This window comes from Prionailurus viverrinus, chromosome B3 (assembly GCF_022837055.1).
Source record: "Prionailurus viverrinus isolate Anna chromosome B3, UM_Priviv_1.0, whole genome shotgun sequence".
Classification (NCBI taxonomy): domain Eukaryota; kingdom Metazoa; phylum Chordata; class Mammalia; order Carnivora; family Felidae; genus Prionailurus; species Prionailurus viverrinus.
In genome coordinates this window covers 33071935-33093496 of record NC_062566.1, presented here as the reverse complement: position 1 = coordinate 33093496, position 21562 = coordinate 33071935, and the positions used below count along the sequence as shown (strand labels likewise).

General features: G+C 38.5%; 1 protein-coding gene across 9 annotated transcripts in view; it reads left to right on the top strand.

The window, feature by feature from the left end:
- MAP2K5 (mitogen-activated protein kinase kinase 5) overlaps positions 1 to 21562 on the top strand; it is a 273162-nt gene that overhangs the window by 125897 nt on the left and 125703 nt on the right. For all 9 annotated transcript variants that reach the window (XM_047863399.1, XM_047863400.1, XM_047863398.1 and 6 more), the window contains exon 13: positions 3220 to 3268. In XM_047863399.1, coding sequence (XP_047719355.1) covers positions 3220 to 3268 — 49 coding nt within the window. The remainder of the gene's footprint in view (positions 1 to 3219; positions 3269 to 21562) is intronic.

Below are 21562 nucleotides of genomic sequence, written 5' to 3'. Positions count from 1 at the left end.
AGAAAACAATGAAAATGTGTTAATTTCTGCTCAGCATTAATTGATGTAGATTTTACCTTCTTCTAGATCTTTAGTATTTAGAAATTGGGTTTCTTCCTGTGCATTTCTGTTTTTAGAATTGCTCATAGTCTTTCTTGATCAACTAAACTCCTTGTGTATTTAGCTCTAGGCTTCTTTTCATCATTTTCAAAAATACATAAGTCACTCAGTTACTCCTCATAATGGTAGATCTCCTTGTTCTTATACTCCTGACTCACCTAAAATGTTCTAATATGATGAGTACTTTTAAATTCTTGAGTAAATTTTGAGTGATAGTGGTTCATGCATTGTATCTGGTATGTAATTATGAATAGTCAACCTTGAAATTGTTAAATTCACGCTCATCTGCATACAGGGTCAGTGGGTGTGAATAAAAACATGTGCTTCCCCTTTTATAACAATTTCTATATAAAGATTTTTACAAAAGATTAGTGATTAAACTTCCCACATAGAAGGTAGCACTTGTAACCCACATACTTAGGGTCTTAGAAACATTTTTTTTTTTTCAGAATCTTATTTGACTATTCTTAACACAGGCTGTTCAATCAAAAATCCAATCTAATGTGAATGTTTTTATTTTCTCACTTTATTTTCTTGCCCTGCCCTTTCAGTATTTTCTAGGTGAGTCTACACTTGCACCTGCCAGACTGGCTTGTGAGGCTGATCATCTTGATATACTTTGTTCTTTCCTACCCTAATATCATTTAAAACATTTTTTTAACTTTTTTAAAACTATTTTAAACTTACAGAAAAGTTGTAAGATGCTTCCTCCAGATTTCCCAGTTGTCAACAGTTAACTATGTTTGGTTTTAAAAATACGCACAACCACACACACACACACACACACACACACACACACACACCCCTTGGTTTGAGAGCGTAATTCATTCTGGAAACATGCTTGTAATCCAAAGCACTTGTATATCAAAGTGAATTTCCCCATAAGAAATAATGTAAACTCAGATGATTTGTTCTACAACCCCAAAATATTCATATAAGAATGATTACAAGGGGCACTTGGGTGCCTCACAGTTGGTTAAGTGTCCAGCTCAGAGCCTGGAACCCACTTTAGATTCTGTGTCTCCCTCTCTCTCTGCCCCACCCCCACTCACTCTCTGTCTCTCTCTCTCTGTCAAAACTAAGCATTAAAAAATTATATTAAAAAGAGAATGATTATAATACTATAATGTAATACAAAATGTTAAAGAAAATACAAAATATAAAGAAAAATAAATTAACCTGCACGTACCTTTGAAAACCTTCGTGGCTGGTATGAGGAAGACAAGAGAGAGGAGGGTTATTGTGCAGGACAACTTTCACTATCACTAATGGAATCACTGCTATCTATTGGCTGAATGGAATCTTTTTCTGCATGGGGGCCATTGTATATGCTCTCACAGATGTTGACTACAGTACAATGTTAAAAAACTCTTGTCAGACACTGTATTTAGTGTAACTGGCAATAAAACAGCAGAGGAAAGGGTCTATATCTGCAGGCAGCCTGACCTAGAATGAAGCAAAGCATCCCTAAACTTACTCTTGTATGGAAAAGCAAAGGACTGTCCATAGGTGCTTTGAAATGACCAAAAATACACAAGTGCCAGTTGTGGGCACCTTCCAATGTTCTGAAAAATCACTGACTTCTGCCATACACTGTGGCCTGAGACCGAGCATCTGAGCATGGGAGACGATCACCCATGATCCTGCAGTGGGAGAGAGTGAGAGCCTTTGGCTCAGTCGTGATCATGTGATGTTCGGTGTCAGATACTACTCGTATTGCAAGACATCGCTCGTTTATTGAGTTAAAATTTATTAGAAATGTTTGCTTGTCTTGTCGAACATTCATAGGACAAGTTACTCACAATCTAAGGTTTTACTGTGTATATATATATATATATATATATATATATATATATGTATATGTGTGTGTGTATGTGTGTATATATACATATACATATATATATGTGTGTATGTATGTATTTTTTTCCCTGTAACATTTGAGAGTAAGTTGCAGACGTCATGACCCTTTACCCGTAAATACTTAAGGGGTATATTTCTTGAGAATAAGGGTATTCTCTCACATCCTTGCTGTATACTGATCAAAATCAGGAAATTAGCAATGGTACAATACTGTTATATAATCAACAGTCCTGACTTAGATTTTGACAGTTGTCCAGTAATACCCTTTATAGACCAAAAGAAAAAAATTTCTTGTCCAGCATCCAGTCTAGGATTATATACTGCATTTAGTTGTCCTGTCTCTGGTCTCTGTTAACTTGGAGTAGTCTCAGTGTTTCTTTGTCTTTCCTGACCTTGATTTTTTGGAAGAGTACGTGGCCCCAACACTTTGGTTGTATATTTTTATCCTGGCCTGAACACTTTCTTCTCTTTTCATCACATCAGTTGAATCTGTTTCTTAGGGCCCAGAACTTTAGTAAAGCCTTCCTGAATACTGACAGGAAAAGCAATCCTGATTACTGACAGAGATTGCTTTCATTAGCCAACTTTTTAAAAATATCTTTCCTTGGTCTTAAATGTCATGACTTTTTTTTTTTCTTAGTTTATTTACTTTGAGAGACAGAGCAGAGGAGAAGCAGAGAGAGAGAGAGAGAGAGAGAGAGGGAGAGAGGGAGAGAGGGAGAGAGGGAGAGAGGGAGAGAGACAATCCCAGCAGGCTCCATGCTGTTAGCACAAAGCCTGATGTGGGGCTTGAACCCATGAACCATGAGATCGTGACCTGAGCTGAAACCAAGAGTTGGACGCTTAACCAACTGAGCCACCCAGGCACCCGTTAAATGTCATGACTTTTTAAAAAATTCTGTGTATAGGAAAAAAAATGAAAATCTTTGTCCCTTTTTCCTGTCCTTTTTTTCCCCCATCCATTCCACCACTGAGAACTTAGTAGATGTACTTCTAGGTCATTTTCCATGCACATACACTTATTTTTTTCATTAATCATGCCTTATCTTCAGAACACTGAAAGCCCATTAGAGAAGAAACCTGTAGCTTATACATTTGGCATCCTCCAAGAACCTGGCACAGAAATGGGAGATGTCCAATAAATGTTTATTGGTTTTTAGAGTCTTAAAGGAAGAGTTATGGTTGATATGATTATATGTTTAAATATGGAAAGTTCCTGATAAAAATCATCATTGTACTGTTTCTCTTTCTTAACTTTAGGTTGTTAAAGGCCTTACCTATTTGTGGAGTTTAAAGATTTTACATAGAGGTATGTACTGAGCTTACGAGCTCTAACTTAATTTGACATTGAGTGCGGACCACTCCAGGATACCTTTATTTTAAAATACATGATCTGCTATTTACGCCAGCTGATATATTTGGTAATCAAAAGATGGCTGCTTTCTAAATGTTTTTCTTGTCTTCTCCTTCAACTACTCTGATTTAGATTATAAACTTGGTATTTTTGTAGATGTTTACCAAACACGTAAAGGTATTTCATAACATAGTATTTGAAAATGACAGGATCTTATTTTTAATCTTAACTCTAGTTAATGCAAAACCTTCACTTTCTATACAATTGCATCCCTTCCCCTTATTAACATTTTAGATATCATCATACACAGTTCCTTAAGAGATGGCTTCACATACCTTGAAAGGGAAACCTTAAACAAGGAGTTGGTGAATGCATCAGAAATTAGTCTCTGGGTCTATTGACAGAACACTTGAGAAGAATGATCAATTAAATGAATGCTGCAAAAACAAGTTCCCGTTGTGTTTTCCAACATTTCCAAAATGTCTGAATTCATTTGGAGCAAATTATTAAGTGAGAAACAGACTATAGCAAAGCCACTTCCGGGCCTCATGTTACTAACAGTCCTGTTTAGTTTTACACATCTGCTCAGCTGTGCTTTATGCACATTTGGGGAATGCACCAGCATACACATTACATGTGATTAAAGGGACTTTTTTTTTTTTAAAAAAGGTATAAGCTTTGAGAGTGAGTAAACAACTGATGCCTTAAATTGTGCTATCACATCTGTCACTAAGGGTTGTTTTTTGTTGTGGCAGTTTTACTATCCTAGTGATTTCAGATTTCTTCCTAAATCCCTCGTCCCCTCTTGAAGAGGGTGTGTAAATTTTGACAAACAAAACTTGCAGTTCTTGAAGGTGTTTATGCAGATTAACTGGAATCATGATCCAAATTTTCCCTTAAAGCCAGTCCAGTCTATCTCTAGGGTGTAGTTGGTACAAAATGTAGATAGATGTAGGGAGAGTGAGCTGAGTTGTGTTAGTGTTACTTTTCGTGGGAAGAAATCATCATGTGAACACATCTGGTGGGTGAGAAAGAAGAAATGGAGCATTTTCAGCTCCAAGGTTAAGAGAGAATGGTATTTAACATCACATGACCTGTATTGCTTCTGTTCCCTATACTCATTAACCCATAAAGTGGTTATGGCCATTTTAATAGAAGTTAACACAGTGGTCAGTTCTTGTCACTGTATTGATCTTTATGGACATCTGCTATCCATTTGACAAAGGAAGTAAAGGAAGTCATCAATTCTCCATAGCAAAACCTTCATTAAAAGGACCTTGCCATGGAAATGCAAATGTTACTATTAAAGTGATCCTTAGGATCATCCTACACTGTGGGCATACAGCATACTTCTGGCTTATAGTGAATTCTCCCTAGTCATAACTTTCTCTAGAAGGGTTCATAGTGGCACTAAGAACTATATATAGTGGATAGGGAAATACTGTTTGGTTATTCTGCAGTCATCGTTGGTTTTTCTTCTTTGCAATGATTGGTTTTAATTTCACCCTTTGTTTTGGAAAAATAATTGAATTTTTCTTTGAAAGATGATGCCTGGGATCTAAAAGTGAAGTCTAAGGTGTCTGTCAGATTCCCAGAACAACCATCTGTAATCACTTTGGCAAGTGTGGTTGACCACAGCCTCTCAGAGTCTGGTCGGTTCTTCCCAGCTCCGGATGCAGCTTGAGCAAAGAAAAGGTTCTTTGATCACTTAATGCAAAACCTTCACTTTCTATACAATTGCATCCCTTCCTCTTATTCATGTTTCAGATATCATCAAACCCTGTTCCTTAAGAGATTGCTTCACATACCTAGGTGATCTTGGTGGTTTTCCTGATGGAGGATATAAAGATTTCAAAAAGGAATCCTGAACTTTTCTTTTCAGTCTTTGCTGGCTAGCTCCCTTCCTATGGTGTAACCCACTGTAAAATGCTACTAGTTAAGGGAAGACAATACTGTGAGGGGCTGAGTGGGGGCACTGGTAATAGGCCAAGAAACCCTTCCAAGGGATTTCAGTCGTAAATAAACACCAGGGAGTGAATGTGCATCTGCATCTGTGTAGATGGAAGGACTAATGAATTACAGTGCAGATGAACAGTTATTCCCCAGTAATTATGGGTACTCAGCTAAAGAAATAAGATGCGGTGGTAATATACCTCATTAAATATCTCTATACACTTTGCTTTTGAGTTTCCTAGTTATTCATGAAAACTTTTACCTTCTGGATTAAAAGCATGTGTTTTTATTGAAGAGTGGACGAAGCCAGGGTGTCCCTGAAGACTTTTGTGAAGCATTGTAATGAGAAATTTACTCTAGATTGAGTCGTTAACTTAATATTTTAGAGGTTTTGTCCATATTTAATAACTTGGATTCCATAAAAATAAGATTAAAGATGCCTTTTTATTTACCAGAAAGCTATTTAATTTTCTCCCTGATTAAAAAATTATAGCTTTTAGATCAGTTCAATCAGGCAATTAAAGATCAGAGCTTCTGAGTTCAACTAAGGCAATTAAATAGGTAATATACTTGTTTATACACTTTTGCTGTATAAGCTCATTGCTGTACCTTCTTAAAAGCCCATATATTCATTTTTGCTTTCTCTAAATGAATGATGATGGGAATTCTTGCTGAATATGTGTCACATTGTCAAATCAAAGGCGGTGGTCCTTCTGCGGGGGGTGAGGGGTGGGTACAGGGACTTTGAGAACAGAATGAAAACAAGAGGGTACCGAGAAACACTCATGAGCCGTCTGAGTTTCTTTCTTCTTTGTCTTGATCTAAATACCTGTGTTCACTTCCCATCGTCATTTTCTTCCCCACAAATGCTGCCCCTAGAGCCAGGGTCCTGTACTCATGAACACAGACTTTAAAAGATTAAGAAATAGAGATTTATTCAGTTACCTAATGAGAAAAGAGGCAAAAAACGATATCTCACATTTAAATAGCTTCCTTGGAATACTGTGGTCCTGGAGTTTTAGCTTAAAAATATATAGATATAGATATAGATATAGATATAGATATAGATATACATGTACATATACATATACGCAGACACACACACACATACATATATATGTGTATACATACACACACACACACACACATACATGTATAGTATCTTTTGGAATGAGTAAAACCCAGTTAATGACGTCCAGACAAGCTGGTGAACATTAGGAGTCTTCTCTGCAGTGCATAGGCAGTGAGGACTGTAGAAGGGAAGGACACCTGAGCAGCGACAGTGACAGACCACCCACCCCATGAGGCTTGTTAGTCTGGTACAGGTTAGTTTTTTTGTGTGTATTATGTCAACTGGAAATTTTCTTTAGGAATTGAAGTATAGCAGTTACTGTTCATAATGGATTATCAAGTATTATATTCAATAAAGTTTTATTTATTTTGTTCTTTTAAAGATTTGGTTGAGATATATGTGAAAGTACTTCATAAACTATCAAAGCCTGATAATGAGTGCAAGTTTTTATTATATAATAACTATGAATTAATCACTTTAAGTTAGTAAGCATGTACCACTTCCAGATCGAGCCAGGAATAGAGTTTATTATTCTTTGTATTACCAGGTCAAACATTATGAAAATCTTTTCTCTAAGATAGACACGTGATATCACATGAGGACATAATTATTAAAAATGTTTGAAAGTTCCACCAAGATTAACTACTGTGGAAAATTGTCTTTATTAAATAGCACATGTGTGAGTCCCATAAGCATAACGTGTACTGACTGGGTAAAAACAAAGAAAATGAACAGTGAGAAAGTCTGGTAGACCAGATTTGACATTACAGCAAACATTGCAGCTTAACTTCAAAACATACATCGCCACTAATGAGGTGAGAGCCCTGCATATTAATAAAGCTGCAGCTCCAGTCATAGTCATCATTACCCACATCAAACATAAATACAAGATTAACACCTATGCCATTTCTTTGGAAGATGTGAGAATGCCCTGGCAGTAACTGCTCTCTCTTTCCCTGAGGATAAAAAATAGAAACGGAAGGGTAATGAGAATAGAGCTTAGATTAAGAAAATAAAATTGGCAATCAGGCTGGGGCAATCTTATACAGATGGGGAAGTTTATAGAAAGAAAAAAAACCTAGGTTGTTGATGTCCCAAGACATTTTTTGTATATATGAACTATTTTCTCTAGTAGGAGAGCTTTTTAATAGTTTTTATATTACTTATATATTTTTTAATTTTTTAATGTTATTCTGAAGGCAAATGCTATGTGAATAGATTTTTATTTGGAGAAACTAAGTCTTGTGTTTCCAGTATGCATGTTAGAAATGTTCTCTTCTACCCCTGTCTTTACTTTTGATAAATCTGGCCTCACACAGATCTTCCAATTGGTGCTACCTCAGATGCCAATGTCATGTTGTTAGTTCGTTCATCTAGCAACTATTTAATACCTACTATGCTCCAGGCACTGCTCTAAGTACTTGGAATACATCAATATAAAAAAATGAAAGATTTCTATACTTGTGGAACGCATTCTAGCAGGGATGGGGCAGGCTTGGGAAGGAATCCATGAAAAATAAATGTAAGAAAAAATACAGAGTGTTAGAAGGTGGTTACTAACATGGAGAAAAGAAAAAGGAGATCAAGTTTGGGGCAGGCAAAGGGTAGGTTGCAGTGTTGACCAGGTAGGCCTCATAGAGAAGATGAGACTGCAGCAGAGGCTTGAAGGAGGAGAGGAGCTAGTCAAGTAGGTTGATGGAGGAAGTTAGAGCAGAAGACACCAGGGGGGATGTGTCTGGAGTGTTCACAGAACAGCGAGGAAGCCATTGTGTCTGCGGCCGAGGGCAGAAGCAGCCGTTAGGAACAGTTGCATAATCCAGGTGAGTCACAGGGGCTTAGACCAGGGAGACAGTTGTGAAGATGGGTAGAAGTGGTCAGATTCTGGATATATTCTAGGTAGAATATATTCTGGGTAGAATCAACAGAATTTCCCAACAGATTGCTTGTCGGTGTTAAGAGAAGGAAAGGAGTCAAGAAAGGTTGCTTGAAGTTTCAGTGGTTGTTCAGAGTGCTAAAAAATGTTTCCTGCTACTTTTTTCTAAAAGGGAGCCCTTCATTAAAATTAAAGAAAAAACTGATAATATAAGTGCTGACAAGAATACAGCAAGCAGCTGAAACTCTCCTGCGTTGCCAGTGGATCTATGAAATGAGAAGCAGCTTGGCGCTCTCCTGCAACATGAGCCAGCAGCCCCACTCCTGGTGGCTTTTATTCATGACCCCCCAAACTGGAAACAGCTCAGATGACTTCTAGACGGTGAATGAACAAACAAGCTGTAGTTAATCCAGACAGTGGGATACCACTCAGTAATTATAGGGAACAAACTACTGATATATGCAGCAACATGGATGGGTATCACATACTTTCTGCTGAGTGAAAGAAGCCAGACTCAATCGGCTACCTGTTGTGTAGTCCACTTATATGACATTTTGGAAAAGGCAAAACTATATGGATAGAAAATGCATAGGTGGTTGCCAAGGGGTAGCGCATGGGTTGAGTATAAAGCTATGAGGGAATTTGGGGGAGTGTTAGAAATGTTCTATATCTTGATTTCGCTGGTGGTTACACAACTGTAGCATTTGTTAGAACACATAGACCTATATGCCCAGAAAGAGTGAATTTTACCATAGTATCTCAGGCTGTAAAGAAAAAAAAGAGAGAAAGAAGGAAGTCTCTTCTTAGCAGTGTGGTAGAAGCTGTACTTGAGAAAGAAGTTTCTCCTATCAAAAAGACAAACCTTTCTTTCAAAGGGTCTTGGGGATTCTGTCATTATTACCATACCTCATCATTCTTGAACAATCCTACCTAGGTTTGGTCTAGCAAATCAGTAAGTTGGACAAAAAAAATCCCTCATGATTTAAAGGACATTTGCAAAGTCAGAAAGAGAGAGAAATGTAAAAGTTCCTGCTGTCATTGGCCAGCAATTGAGAGCATCCGGAAATTGGACAAAATTTCCTTTCGTTAGTTAAGCCATTTTATTCCCTTGGATATTAGTAAAGAACTACAGGGTGCAGCACTGACTTCGCCTGACTTGGACAATTGAAAAAGCTTAATTTCTAGGGGCGCCTGGGTGGCTCAGTAGGTTGAGCGTTCGACTTCGGCACAGGTCATGATCTCGCAGTTGGTGGGTTCGAGCCCCGTGTCGGGCTCTGTGCTGTCAGCTCAGAGCCTGGAGCCTGCTTCGGATTCTGTGCCTCCCTCTCTCTCTGCCCCTACCCCACCCGTGCTGTTTCTCTCTGTCTCAAAAATAAATAAACATAAAAAAAATGTAAAAAGCTTAATTTCTAGGAAGGAGTAAAAAGCTTTGAATTTTCAATTCGGTCACACTGATTGACTGCCTCATTGTGTGACCCTATAAAGGCAGGTCTCTCCTCTCTGTGCCTCAGTTTCCTCATATATATGTTGAGGGCATGGCTAGGTGATCACTCAAGTTCCTTCAAGCACTAGGATCTTGGATTCTGCAATCCAGGAAAGACGGAAGTATGACATGCTAGCAAGGTAAGGGAACAAGGCAAATCAGAGAGGTGTATGGGACAAGAAAGAAAAAGATTGGTAATTCCCCAAGAGTAGATTATGCTATGAAAATAACAATAGTAGTAGTGATAGTATATAATAATGAATATTTATTAAGCATTACTCTGTACCAGATACTGCCTGAAGTGCTTGATATGTATAAACTGTTTTGTGTTCCTTCAAAGTGGGGAATTCTAGGAAATATGAAATATTTTAGAAATGAAGATAAGAGACTGAAATGCAAACAAATAATTGAAAATTAACACATGTGGCGTAGCTAAGACAATGGTTGCTTTCTAAACCAGACTTGTGTAGTAAAATCAAAAGACATCTTTAAGGGGAAAGGGTTTTTAAACTATAAAGTATACTGAAATAAAGTATTTTCATTAACAAAGAATTATAAAAAGAACAATGTTGATACACAACTTGGATGGAAAGCAAGGGCATTTTTTAAAATCTTTTTATTTTGAAATAATTGTAGATCCATAGGAACTTGCCAAAAAAGGTACAAGAAGGTCTCGTGCAAGGGCATTCTTTTTTAAGGAAGGAACGTGGAAGAGAACTGCAGGCTGACAATCCAAGAGTGTAGGCAGGTAAATGCTGTATATATTTGTGAATGCCTATTAAATGAGATCAGTATAAATTTTAAGATTTAAAAAGTGCTACAGTAGTATTTGTATTATGTTCCAAAATCGTTTTATTATGTTTATTAAACAAGAGAAGAGGAATGGATGATAGAAGTAAAACCTTTGAATCCCTCAGGAAATAAATTTTGTTGTCAAAGTGGCAGTGTTAAAACAATACCTTAGTGTCTATCAAAAGTTGGGATTTTGGCAAAAACTAATTAGGGAATGATCATTTGCTGGAAAAAGTGATTAGGGAAAGGACTGTTGGAAAGCATTGCCTTCCATAGAAAATGAACCTGGTTAATTTTAAGTAACTTATGAAAAATGTGCACAGAATTTTGATAACAACCTCTTTAGTAGAGATGTAACTCATTGTGTGCTTACCATAGGTTATAGTGAGTTTTTAATCTAAGCCATATTTTTGCCATCTGGAGGAGCAGCCACAGTTTTTGTTTTTGTTTTTGTTTTTTTTAAGAGTTGGTTAGTGTTTGGGCAACCCAAGTCATTTAGAAAGGAATCGTCCTTCCATTGGTTTTATGTTGCAACATGAGAGAATGAGAGAACTGAGGTGTGGCGGCTCTTGCCCTGAGCTCTGTGACTGTTTCAGTCAAATGTGTCTGGAAGGGGCATTTATGTTAAGCAAGTGCTAGTGATAGAAGCACAGTTGCCGTGGCTCCTGTTTTTCAATCCTGTGAATACTGTCCTTTACACGTAAATATTAATCACATGCCAGTGCTGTAGCAGATCATAACTCACAAACATTTGTGTTTTTGAAAAAAAAAAAATAGACTTAGCCCATTAACTGAGGTAAACAAACTAGTTTAATGACCGTGGGTTGTTGGTTTTTCTCCAGCTCTTACTATCCACACGAATGAACGCTTCTAGAAATTCAGCCTCCTTCCCCACGTTGGTCATTCATTCTCCTTGCCTCCAGTAATCGCTGGGGATTTCTGTATTTGTGGTAACGATCTTCAAAAGACAAGAAACCCCACATGGCATTACTTAAAAGTGTTCTTATAAAAGAGTATGTGTCTAGAATATATAAAGAACTCTGAAAACTCAACAGTAAAAAGACATGAAGAGACATTCCACTGCAGAGGATATACAAATGGCAGATAAGCACATGAAAGGATGTTCAGCATCATTAGCCAAATTAAAACCGCAACGAAATATTACTACATACCTACCAAAATGTAGAAAATTTAAATTGCTGACAGGAATATAAAGTGATATAGCCCAGTGGAAAACAGTTTGGCATGTCTTAAAAATTTAAGCATGCAACTACATACAACCCAGCATTTGCACTCCTGAGTCCTTTTGGGACTCTTTGTCCCAAAGAAATGAAGACTTGGGTTCACACAAAAACCTGTACACAAATGTTGATAGCAGCTTTGTTCATAGTAGCCCCAAACTGGAAACAACCCATGTGTCCTCTAGTGAGTGAATAATGAAACAACCTATGGTACATTTATACTGTATAATATTACTCAGCAATGAGAAGGACTGAGCTATTGGTATATATAACCTGGATGACTTTCCATAGAATTATGCTGAGTGAAAAAAAGCCAGGCACAAAATATTACATACTATATGATTCTATTTTCATATTTTTTAAATGACAAAATTATAGAAATGGGGAGTAGATTAGTGGTTTCCAGGAGCTAACGAGAGGGTTCGGGAGCCAGAGGGAAGTGGGTGTGGCTGTAAAAGGTTATGGTGTTGGGCACGTTGTCTATCTTGACTCTATCAGTGTCAATACCCTGTTTATGATATTGTAGTGTAGTTTTACAAGATGTTACCATGGACAGAGGGAATACAGGATGTCTCTATTATGTCTTGAACTGCATGTGAGTTTATAATTTTCTCAAAATAAAAAGCTTAATTTAAAAAAAATTGTGGTTGTCTTTTGGGTAGTCTACTTAATCTGAGAGGGCTTAGTTTTTCTTTCTCCTCTACATCTGTGATAGGATTTATCATAGCATAGTCATTCCTTTTAGGACATATCAAAAAAGATGAAGAACCCAGGGAAATCATGCAGGCCACCTTGCCCTCCCGTTCTGAAATGAGTATCTTTGGAAGCCTTAGAGGAGAGAGAAGAGATATGTGGCACACAGGGAAGGAATACAAGTGGGAGAGGGTCGTTATGCCCTGTCACCTCCCCTAAAATCCTTCTCCCTTGCTGGAGGGTTGGGGTTTAAAGTAGATTATGTGATCATTGTGTGTTTTGACTCACAGGTTTTTATAGTACCCTAACGTGAGCCCCTGGGTTTTACAGTGAGCCCTGTCCAACCACCCAGCAGGATACTCTGTATGTGGTTTTGATGAATGTTTGATTCACCAAGCCCCTCAGCTCTGATCATCACTTTGTCTCATAGGCAAACCATGAAGTTTAGGGGCTTATCAGAGGGAGAAGGAGAACACCTGTGTCATGGTCCTTTCTTTGGTTAGAGGTTGGAGGCCACAGTTAATTTATGATACTGATTGTGTGCCAGTGCATGTTTATTAGATGAATGAATTGAATCATATCTTTCTGGGAATAATGTTTTTCTCCTAGAATTTTTTCTAAGAGAAAAAATTATACTACAGTTTTATGGGATTTCATTGAAAGTTATCCTTTGTTGCCCTTTCTATTATTAAAGTAAGAGATTTGTCCTAAGATAGAACATTCTGCCAGAATGTTTAGCAGTTAGAAGACCTCTTCACGTCTGTTCTTTGCTCCAAGACATAGTTTGAAGTGATCAGCACCATGGAAATCAAATCCATTACTTTGCTGTTGGAGTATTAAGTTTCCTGTAGACTGCATGCAACAGTAATTGTTATGATTCATTGAATGCCTTCCATACACTACTGTATTAGATCTTTTGTGTATGTTATTTCATTCAGGCTTCATGATAACCTTGCAAGAAAAGTATCATTGTATCCCCATTTTTAGATGAGGAAACTGAGGCTCCATAAGGCTAAATAATTTAGCCATAAAAAGAGCAATCAGTAGTTGGTGGTCTAATGGAAGAGCTCTAGTTTTAGGGTCAGACCCGGGTTTAAATTCTGCTTCTGCCTCTTCATTCAACTTTGCTACGTGACCTTGGGTCAGTTCCTCAAAGAGGTCATAGTCTTATGTCTGGGACATAACAGCTATTGTATGGTTCAAATAACTGCTTCACGAGGAAAACAGCAAGAAGTTATGTGAGAGAATAGTTAGAAACTTCCCCAAACTTTCCTCCTAATCTACTTTTCTGTAAGAAGTGGAAAAGACTGAAATAAAACCTCTGAAGATCGGTCAGCTCTTCAGTGCTAAAGCTGGAATAATAGGCCAACCTATACATTCAAATGAGGTTGATCTTGTAAATATAGTGCAGTTTGTTAAGGCTTAAGACTTAGGATTGGAGACTCTAATTGTGTGGCCTTGGGCAAGTAATTTCATTAATTTGAGCCTCAATTTACTCATCTATATATTGGGGCTAATGATATTTATCTCATCAGTTATAATGAGAACTAAATGAGTTAATACTGCATATGACGATAATGCATTTAACTCAGTGCTGGGCATACAGCAAGTGCCAAAGAAGTATTAGCTGTTGGAATTTTTATTTCTTTTGAACAGTTTACCAGAGTTGATCTTATAGACATGCTGCTCCAAATCTGCAATGAGAATGCATCTTACCTTTTATTTATGCATTTAATGTAATTTTCCTTTTTCACTGAGAAGCCTTCATAGTTAGTAGGGGTCTTAACAATTTGTGGTGTCTTAGACTTGGACAAGTAGGTTCTTCCAGGGCTGGGGCAGAATATATGTCCCTTCTGACTCCCAGGAACTTGTTCCTCCACACCTGGTGTTTCCCACACACTGACCTGAATATGTACATATTGCCAGATAGGAATCTAAAATATATGTTGGGGGGCACCTGGGTGGCTCAGTAAGTTAAGCATCCAACTTTGGCTCAGGTCTTGATCTCAAGGTTCATGGGTTCAAGCCCTGCTTCAGGCTCTGTACTAACAGCTCAGAGCCTGGCGCCTGTATCACATGCTATGTCTCCCTCTCTCTCTCTCTGTCCCTCCCCCACTCATGCTCAGCCCCTCTCTCTCTCCCTCTCTCTCTGTATCTCTCAAAAATAAATAAACATTAAAAAAAAATCCACTTTGCTGGAAGGGAGCCTCCTTTACTTACTGTGAAAAGATTGAGGGAAGGCAGAAGCCATTTTGCCGTTGGTATCAGCCTTGTATCAGCTGTTTGTCTTTTGCCTTTCTCGTAAGTGAAGGAGAAAACCAGGTTTGTTGCCTCCTTTCTGAACTGAATCATGAGACTCTAGATGATAACTGTCGTTTCGCGCAGCTAATTGTGCTGCTTAATTTTATTTAAGGCTTTACAAGAATATTTGGATGACCTACCCTTTATTACATGATGGAGTGATTAGAATAACTTTTATATTGCATTGTGGTTTTCTCTTATGTGTGTCCCCGTTGTGCACAGATGAATTTGTAATGCAGAATGTCAGCATAGTCTATATCTAATTGTACCTGCTGTTCTCATTCATTAGAATGTAGTCCCCAAGAAATAACGAGGTAAATATATTAGTTGTCTTTTCATGAGACAATGAAACATAATGTAAGAGGGTTTTGCCGCAGTACCCTGCCACAGTGCTAGGAGAGGTTACCAGGAGGGGAGACCTGCTAACGTGTCCTCTGGCTCCTGGTGAACTGAGAGCGGCTTCCTGGCATGCAGGCAAAACCGTGTAATTGCTTTATAGAGGGAAAAGTTGCAGGGAAGTTTATTTCTGCTTTCATTGTCATCCCACCACAGAGCCACATGCCACATTTTAAAACTGAGCTCATGTTCCTTTAAGAATTGTCCCGTGCCTATTTCTAGAAGCGTCCAGTGAGGCTTACCCGGGAAAGCACGGAGCAAGTTAAATATTTTAAGCATCAAACAAAATGGAGTCCAAAAGGGAACAGAAGTAGAATACCATCAGCCCTTGATATGAATAGATCACAGCAAAAAGGGAATCCTCAATTTGCGTGACTTTCCTTTTCTGACAAGAGAAAACATGTGGTAGCATCGACAAAGCCAAGATTTTCTTTGGAGCTAATCTTACCAGGATATCGACATGTAGATCCCTGTACGGAGCTCCTTGGGTAACTCCAACTGTAGTTTAGTGAAAGCGCTCTTATTTATCTATTTTGAACAGCCCCTTCGTCACCCAGCCATATCCTGACGGAGGGTAGCCTCCCCCCTCTGACCCCTGATTGTGTTGGGAGCGGGGGCTGGGCTGTGGGCGGTGGGGGCTTTTGTGAAGAGCCGCAGAAAGCCCATGCTCCTGTGGGCTCCGAGCTTTATTAGCAAGCTTCAGCTTGACGCTGTTTGTGTGGATTGTTTAATGGCTAATTGATGCAGCATGAGTCAAGATACAGTTTCTTGCATGAGGCGGTTATGGGTGGCAACATGGGTTGTCTCAACATGATACCAATTTCCACAGTCAGTTTGGTCAATTCAGTGGAAAAAAAAATGAGCCAGTCCAGCCTGAAAATCAAAGCAGTTTCTGGAGGTTATTGAGGCAACTATGGTTGGTTGGCCAAATTTTTCATGTTTGAACCAGTTGTTTTCACATTTTGTATACATAGCCTTAGTCATTTGGGGGGAATAGTCTTAAACACGCAGAAGTGACACCTAAAAATGAGTGTCTTTAAATATTGATAGCCACCATCAGGCCTTCTAGTGCCCATCAGTTTTGCCATTTTGTATTTAGCATATGGTCGGTTTAACTAACTATGTGTTTCATATCTAGTTATAAGTAGAGTAGGAAAGTGACCCTGGTGGCCACAAAGCACCTGAGACACTATGGAGAATAAGTCAAATTGTGTTTTAAGGCAGATTTTTTTAACTTTTATTGGTAGGTAGCCTGTATATCGTAAAATGCACCCATTTTAAGTGTATGATTCAGGAGTTTTTAAGAAGTTACAGAATTGTGCAGCTATTCCCATAATCCATTTTAGAACATTTCCATCGCCCCCCAAAAAAGTCCTCATGCCCATTTGCAGTCCCTGCTCCCATCCCCAGGGAGCTACTAATCTATTTTCTCACTTTATTGATTTGCCTTTTCTGGACATTTTATATGAATAGAATCATACAGTATAAAATATTTTCTTTCTTTCCTTCCTTTCCTTCCTTTCATTCATTCATTCATTCATTCACTCATTCTTTTTTTTTTTAAGTAAACTCTATCCCCAACATGGGGCCTGAAGTCACAACCCTGAGATCAAGAGTGCATGCTCTATTGAATGAGCCAGCCAGACACCTCAATAAAAAATGTTTTCTATCTCAGGGCGCCTGGGTGGCTCAGTCAGTTAGGCGTCTGACTCTTGGTTTCAGCTCAGGTCCTGATCTCACAGTTTCGTGAGTTTGAGCCCCACATCAGGTTCTGGGCTGATAGGAGCCAACTTGGGATTCTCTGTCTCCCTTTCTCTCTGCCCTTCCCCTACTCACACTCTCTGTCTCTCTCAAAATAAATAATAAATAAACTTAAAAAAAAAAAAGAACTCCCAATTAAAAAAGAATCTTTTCTATTTCACTTCTTTCCGTTAATATAATGTTTTTGAGGGGCATCTGGGTGGCTCAGTCGGTTAAGCGTCCAACTTCAGCTCAGGTCACGATCTCGCAGTCCGTGAGTTTGAGCCCCGCTTCGGGCTCTGGGCTGATGGCTCGGAGCCTGGAGCCTGCTTCCGATTCTGTGTCTCCCTCTCTCTCTGCCCCTCCCCCGTTCATGCTCTGTCTCTCTCTGTCTCAAAAATAAGTAAACGTTAAAAAAAATTTTTTTTAATAAATAATGTTTTTTAGGTTCACCATGTTGTACAGTGTGTCGCCCGTTCCTTTGTAATAATCCATTTTCTGGATAGATCACATTTTATTCATCCATTTGCTAATAGACATTTGGTTTGTGTCTAAGTTTGGGGCTGTTATGATAATGCTTCTATTCATAAAGCTTCTATTCATATTCCATTCATAGTCTATTTGATTTTGTTTTCATATCTCTTGAGTAGATATGGGGGGTGGTTAGTATTTTTCTTTAAATATTTGTAATCACAGTGAATCAGGTTATCTGGTACATACCAGTTTTGAGAAGATGTAACCATTTTACTCTTGATCAGTATAGTTAACTGATGTCTCATATTTTGTTAAATATGGAGTAGGAAAGTGACCACAAGGGTTATATGGTAAGTTTGTGTTTAATTTTTAAACACTTTAAGGCTGATTTTTATTCAATTATAGGCTCCTGTAGAAAACTGTCTACTGCTATCTTCTGCATAACATGAGACCCTGTTTGTAAATTCTTTTATTCTTCTCACTCCTTGATATCTTTCTAGTAATCTGCTAAGCACTTCAAATTATGAAATAGAACTGCATCATAACTGGCTATTATTTATGTGGGATGTCCCTGCTGCAGCTCAGATATTCAGTACATCATCAATAACTAGCCCAGCTTACTGTGAAACCTCACTGAAGGAGTGGGCATATATTGTGACAGGAGACACGTGTTGTGATTGTTAACTCTTCTGTGATCTCCCCTGAACAGCACTGGCCATCCTGGTGGAGCCTGTCTTCAGGTAGAGCTTGTATAATGAGAGTGAACTTTATTTAGCACTGCATCTGGTTCAGTGTATTAGGTAATCCACTTCCTGACTTTCTAGGGTGAGAGTCATTGTCATTACCAACTCAACAAAGTGGTATACAAAGTGCGTTCAAGTTTACAAAATGTTTCTCCCATTCTTTTCATTTATTTGGCAATTTGTTGAGCTCCAGCTCTGCGACGGGCACTGCTAAGCCCACAGTCTCACTCAGTTTTCATAACAACCTTGTCAGTGTAGGCAGATCATGTATCACCCATGATCTTGTATATCATACGCACATGAACGGATGTATGTGCATGTGCGCACACACACTTTCCATGTCATCTTCTCTGAGAGGGTCTGACCAATAGAAATCTATTCTGATTCCCATAAAAGTCTATCTGCATAAAATGACTAAATTTTTTTCTAAAATGAAAGAAGATAAGAAATAACCTGATTTTTAAAATGAGTCACTTTGCGTTGTACCTTTTTTTTTAAGTTGACTTATTTTTAGAGAGGGAGAGAGCGAGCGAGTAGGGGAGGGGCAGAAAGAGAAGGAGAGAGAGAATCCCAAGCAGTCTCCTTGCTGACAGCATGGAACCCGACATGGGGATTGAATCCACAAACTGCGAGATCATGACCTGAGCTGAAACCAAGAGTTGGAAACTCAACTGACTGAGCTACCCAGGCGCCCCTGCATTGGACCTTTATCTCAATTTCTCCAACACAATGTTGAACTCTTGGCCAAGATAAAATCAGACTGCTGCAAGTTAGGGAACATACTTTATATGTAAAGCAAAGAGAATTAGAGTTAATTTGGTTTTTCACCAAAGCCTTTTGTTTTACAATAGATGAAGCTTATTTCTCTTTTTTTTTTTAATGTTTATTTATTTATTTGAGAGAGAGAGAGAGAGAGAGAGAGAGAGAGAGAGAGGAAGCAGGGGAGGGGCAGAGAGAGAGGGAGAGAAGAATCCTAGATGCTCTATTGGAGAATCTGACAGCACAGAGCCTGACATGGGGCTCAAACCCATGAACCCTGAGATCATGACCTGAGACGAAATTAAGAGTTGGACACTTAACCAACTGAGCCACGCAGGCGCCCTGAAGCTTATTTCTTTTTAGTGGTATGAAAAGGACCTGTAATTTTACACACTTCATTTGTATTTTCTTTGAGAAAATGTCTCAGTTAAAATCAATGCTCTACTATTCATTTAAGCTCCCTTGCCTTCAATAAAACTAATTGATAAACCCTAATAATTAATGGCCTGATTAAACCAAAATGACTTACATCTGCCCTGATGATTGCCATTTATAATCACTCACTTTAATGACTCGTCTTTTCTGTGCTTTGCTTACAGAAGAAAGGCTATGGTGTTTTTAAGTGAGCTGAATAAAAAACTCTATGCTTTCAATTGGTGTTTGTTTCTTATAACTTGAGACTACATTAAAATATGCATAGAGGGGTGCTTGTATGACTTAGTCGGTTAAGCGTCTGACTTCAGCTCGGGTCATGATCTCACGGTTCATGAGTTCATGCCTGTACTGGACTCTGTGCTCATGGCTAGCTAGAACCTGGAGACTGCTTTGGATTCTGTGTCTCCCTCTCTCTGCCCCTCCCCTGCTCATGCTCTGTTTCTCTCTCTCAAAAATAAACATTACAAAATGTTTAATAAGCATAGATATAACTACTTAAAAGAAGCTCTCTGCCTAATCTGTCATGTTTATGGCTTGGAATAAGGTTGAAAACATCACTTCAGTATTCGAGGAGCTGTTTTTGAGAGTTGCTGAATTCATATGTTTTAAGTGTTAGGTTGGAAGTAATATGTTCAGTGGCTGTATACTAGGATTGTTGATACCTCAGATACAAGGTGGAATATCTTATTCGGCTGAAGTGAAACTTAAATTGAAGGAGCGATCCTCATTCCAACATTTAAAAGAGATTACATTTGTTTCAAATTCTGCCACATGAATTAAGATTTAGCCTAACTAAATAAAGCCCTAATATTATACCCTCCTTATTTCAAAAACGGCTTTGAGGGGCAGCCGGCTGGGTCAGTCAGAAGAGCACGTGACTTTTGATCTTGGGTGGCTCAGTCAGTTGAGTGTCCAACACTCGATTTTTGGCTCAGATCATGATCCCATGGTTATGGGATCAAGCCCTCTGTTGGGCTGTGTGCTGAGCATGGAGCTTGCTTAAGATTCTCTCTCCCACTGCCCTCTCCCCCACTCACACACTCTGTCTCAAACAAACAAACAAAAATTAAGACAACTTACAACATCAGGTCAAAACAATGAACAAAAGATGAAAAGACAAGAATTTTTAAATAAAGAGATATTCCCACTTCTGCCCAGGAAGGAATCACTGCTATGGGATTTAACCGTCCACCAAAAACAACTAGGAAACTGGACAAAGTTTATTAAACATCTGTTTTCAGACATTAGATAACAAGCACTGCGGGACTGTGATCCCTGAGAAGAGGTGAACAGATGAAGTGAGCTCTATAATCCCCCAAGCTTTCTGCTTGAGGCAGTTTCTGGAGTGGAGCTTAGGGAGAGGGCACCTAGACAGAGCCCAAAGGTCTGAAGAGCTGAAGAGGCCGAGTTTGGAGGTCAAGAAAGCAAAATGGCTAGAATTTACAGGGCAGAGCCCTACAGAGGCAGGAATTATGCAGAAAAAGAACTCAAGAAATTGTATTAGGGTCTCCTCAAGTTGTTAGCCAAATATTCTGTGCATTTGTAGGGTGAAGTGTTACAAAGCTAGACAAAGTACTGTCTTGGAAAGAATATTTCTGGGGAACTATAAGCTAAACAATTCCCAAAGCTTATACAAGGTTCAGAATTTTTAAAATCTGAATCAGCTAGAGTGGGGAGACATTGTTGAATACATTGGAGCATTCAAGAGAGACTTTTGAAAAGGGTCATGCTTTCATAGTGGGGCTAAACTAACCCTACACTAGGGGTTACTCTAGGCCCTCCATGAATAAAGAGTCTAAGATAAGCTTCAACATGATCTGGCTATCTGCAAATAAGGTAACTACCTGCTGTTATCAAGTCCAACACTCTTTAAAGGACTACAACAAAATTCAGATCTTAATAACATAAGATTCGCAACATCTGGCATCTGAATAAGAATTAGTAGGTAAACAAAGAATTTTTCTGATAATGGATGAAAGATCATAACCAGGAGGGAAAAAAATTAATGTAAACAGCACCCCTCACCCCTACACTCTTAGATAATGGACTGAGCAGATAAGGACTTTAGAACATTTACTATAAATGTTATAAGTATTTTCAAGGATCTCAAGGGAAACATGAGCATTATGAGGAGAGAAATGGAAGTTGTAAAGAATCAAATGGAGCATCTAGAGATGAAAAATAAATATCTAAAGTAGAAATTTCACTTGATGGACTTAACAGTGGATTAGACACACAGAAAAAGCGATCAGTGATCTTGATGTTAGAAATACAGAAATTATCCAAAATTACTA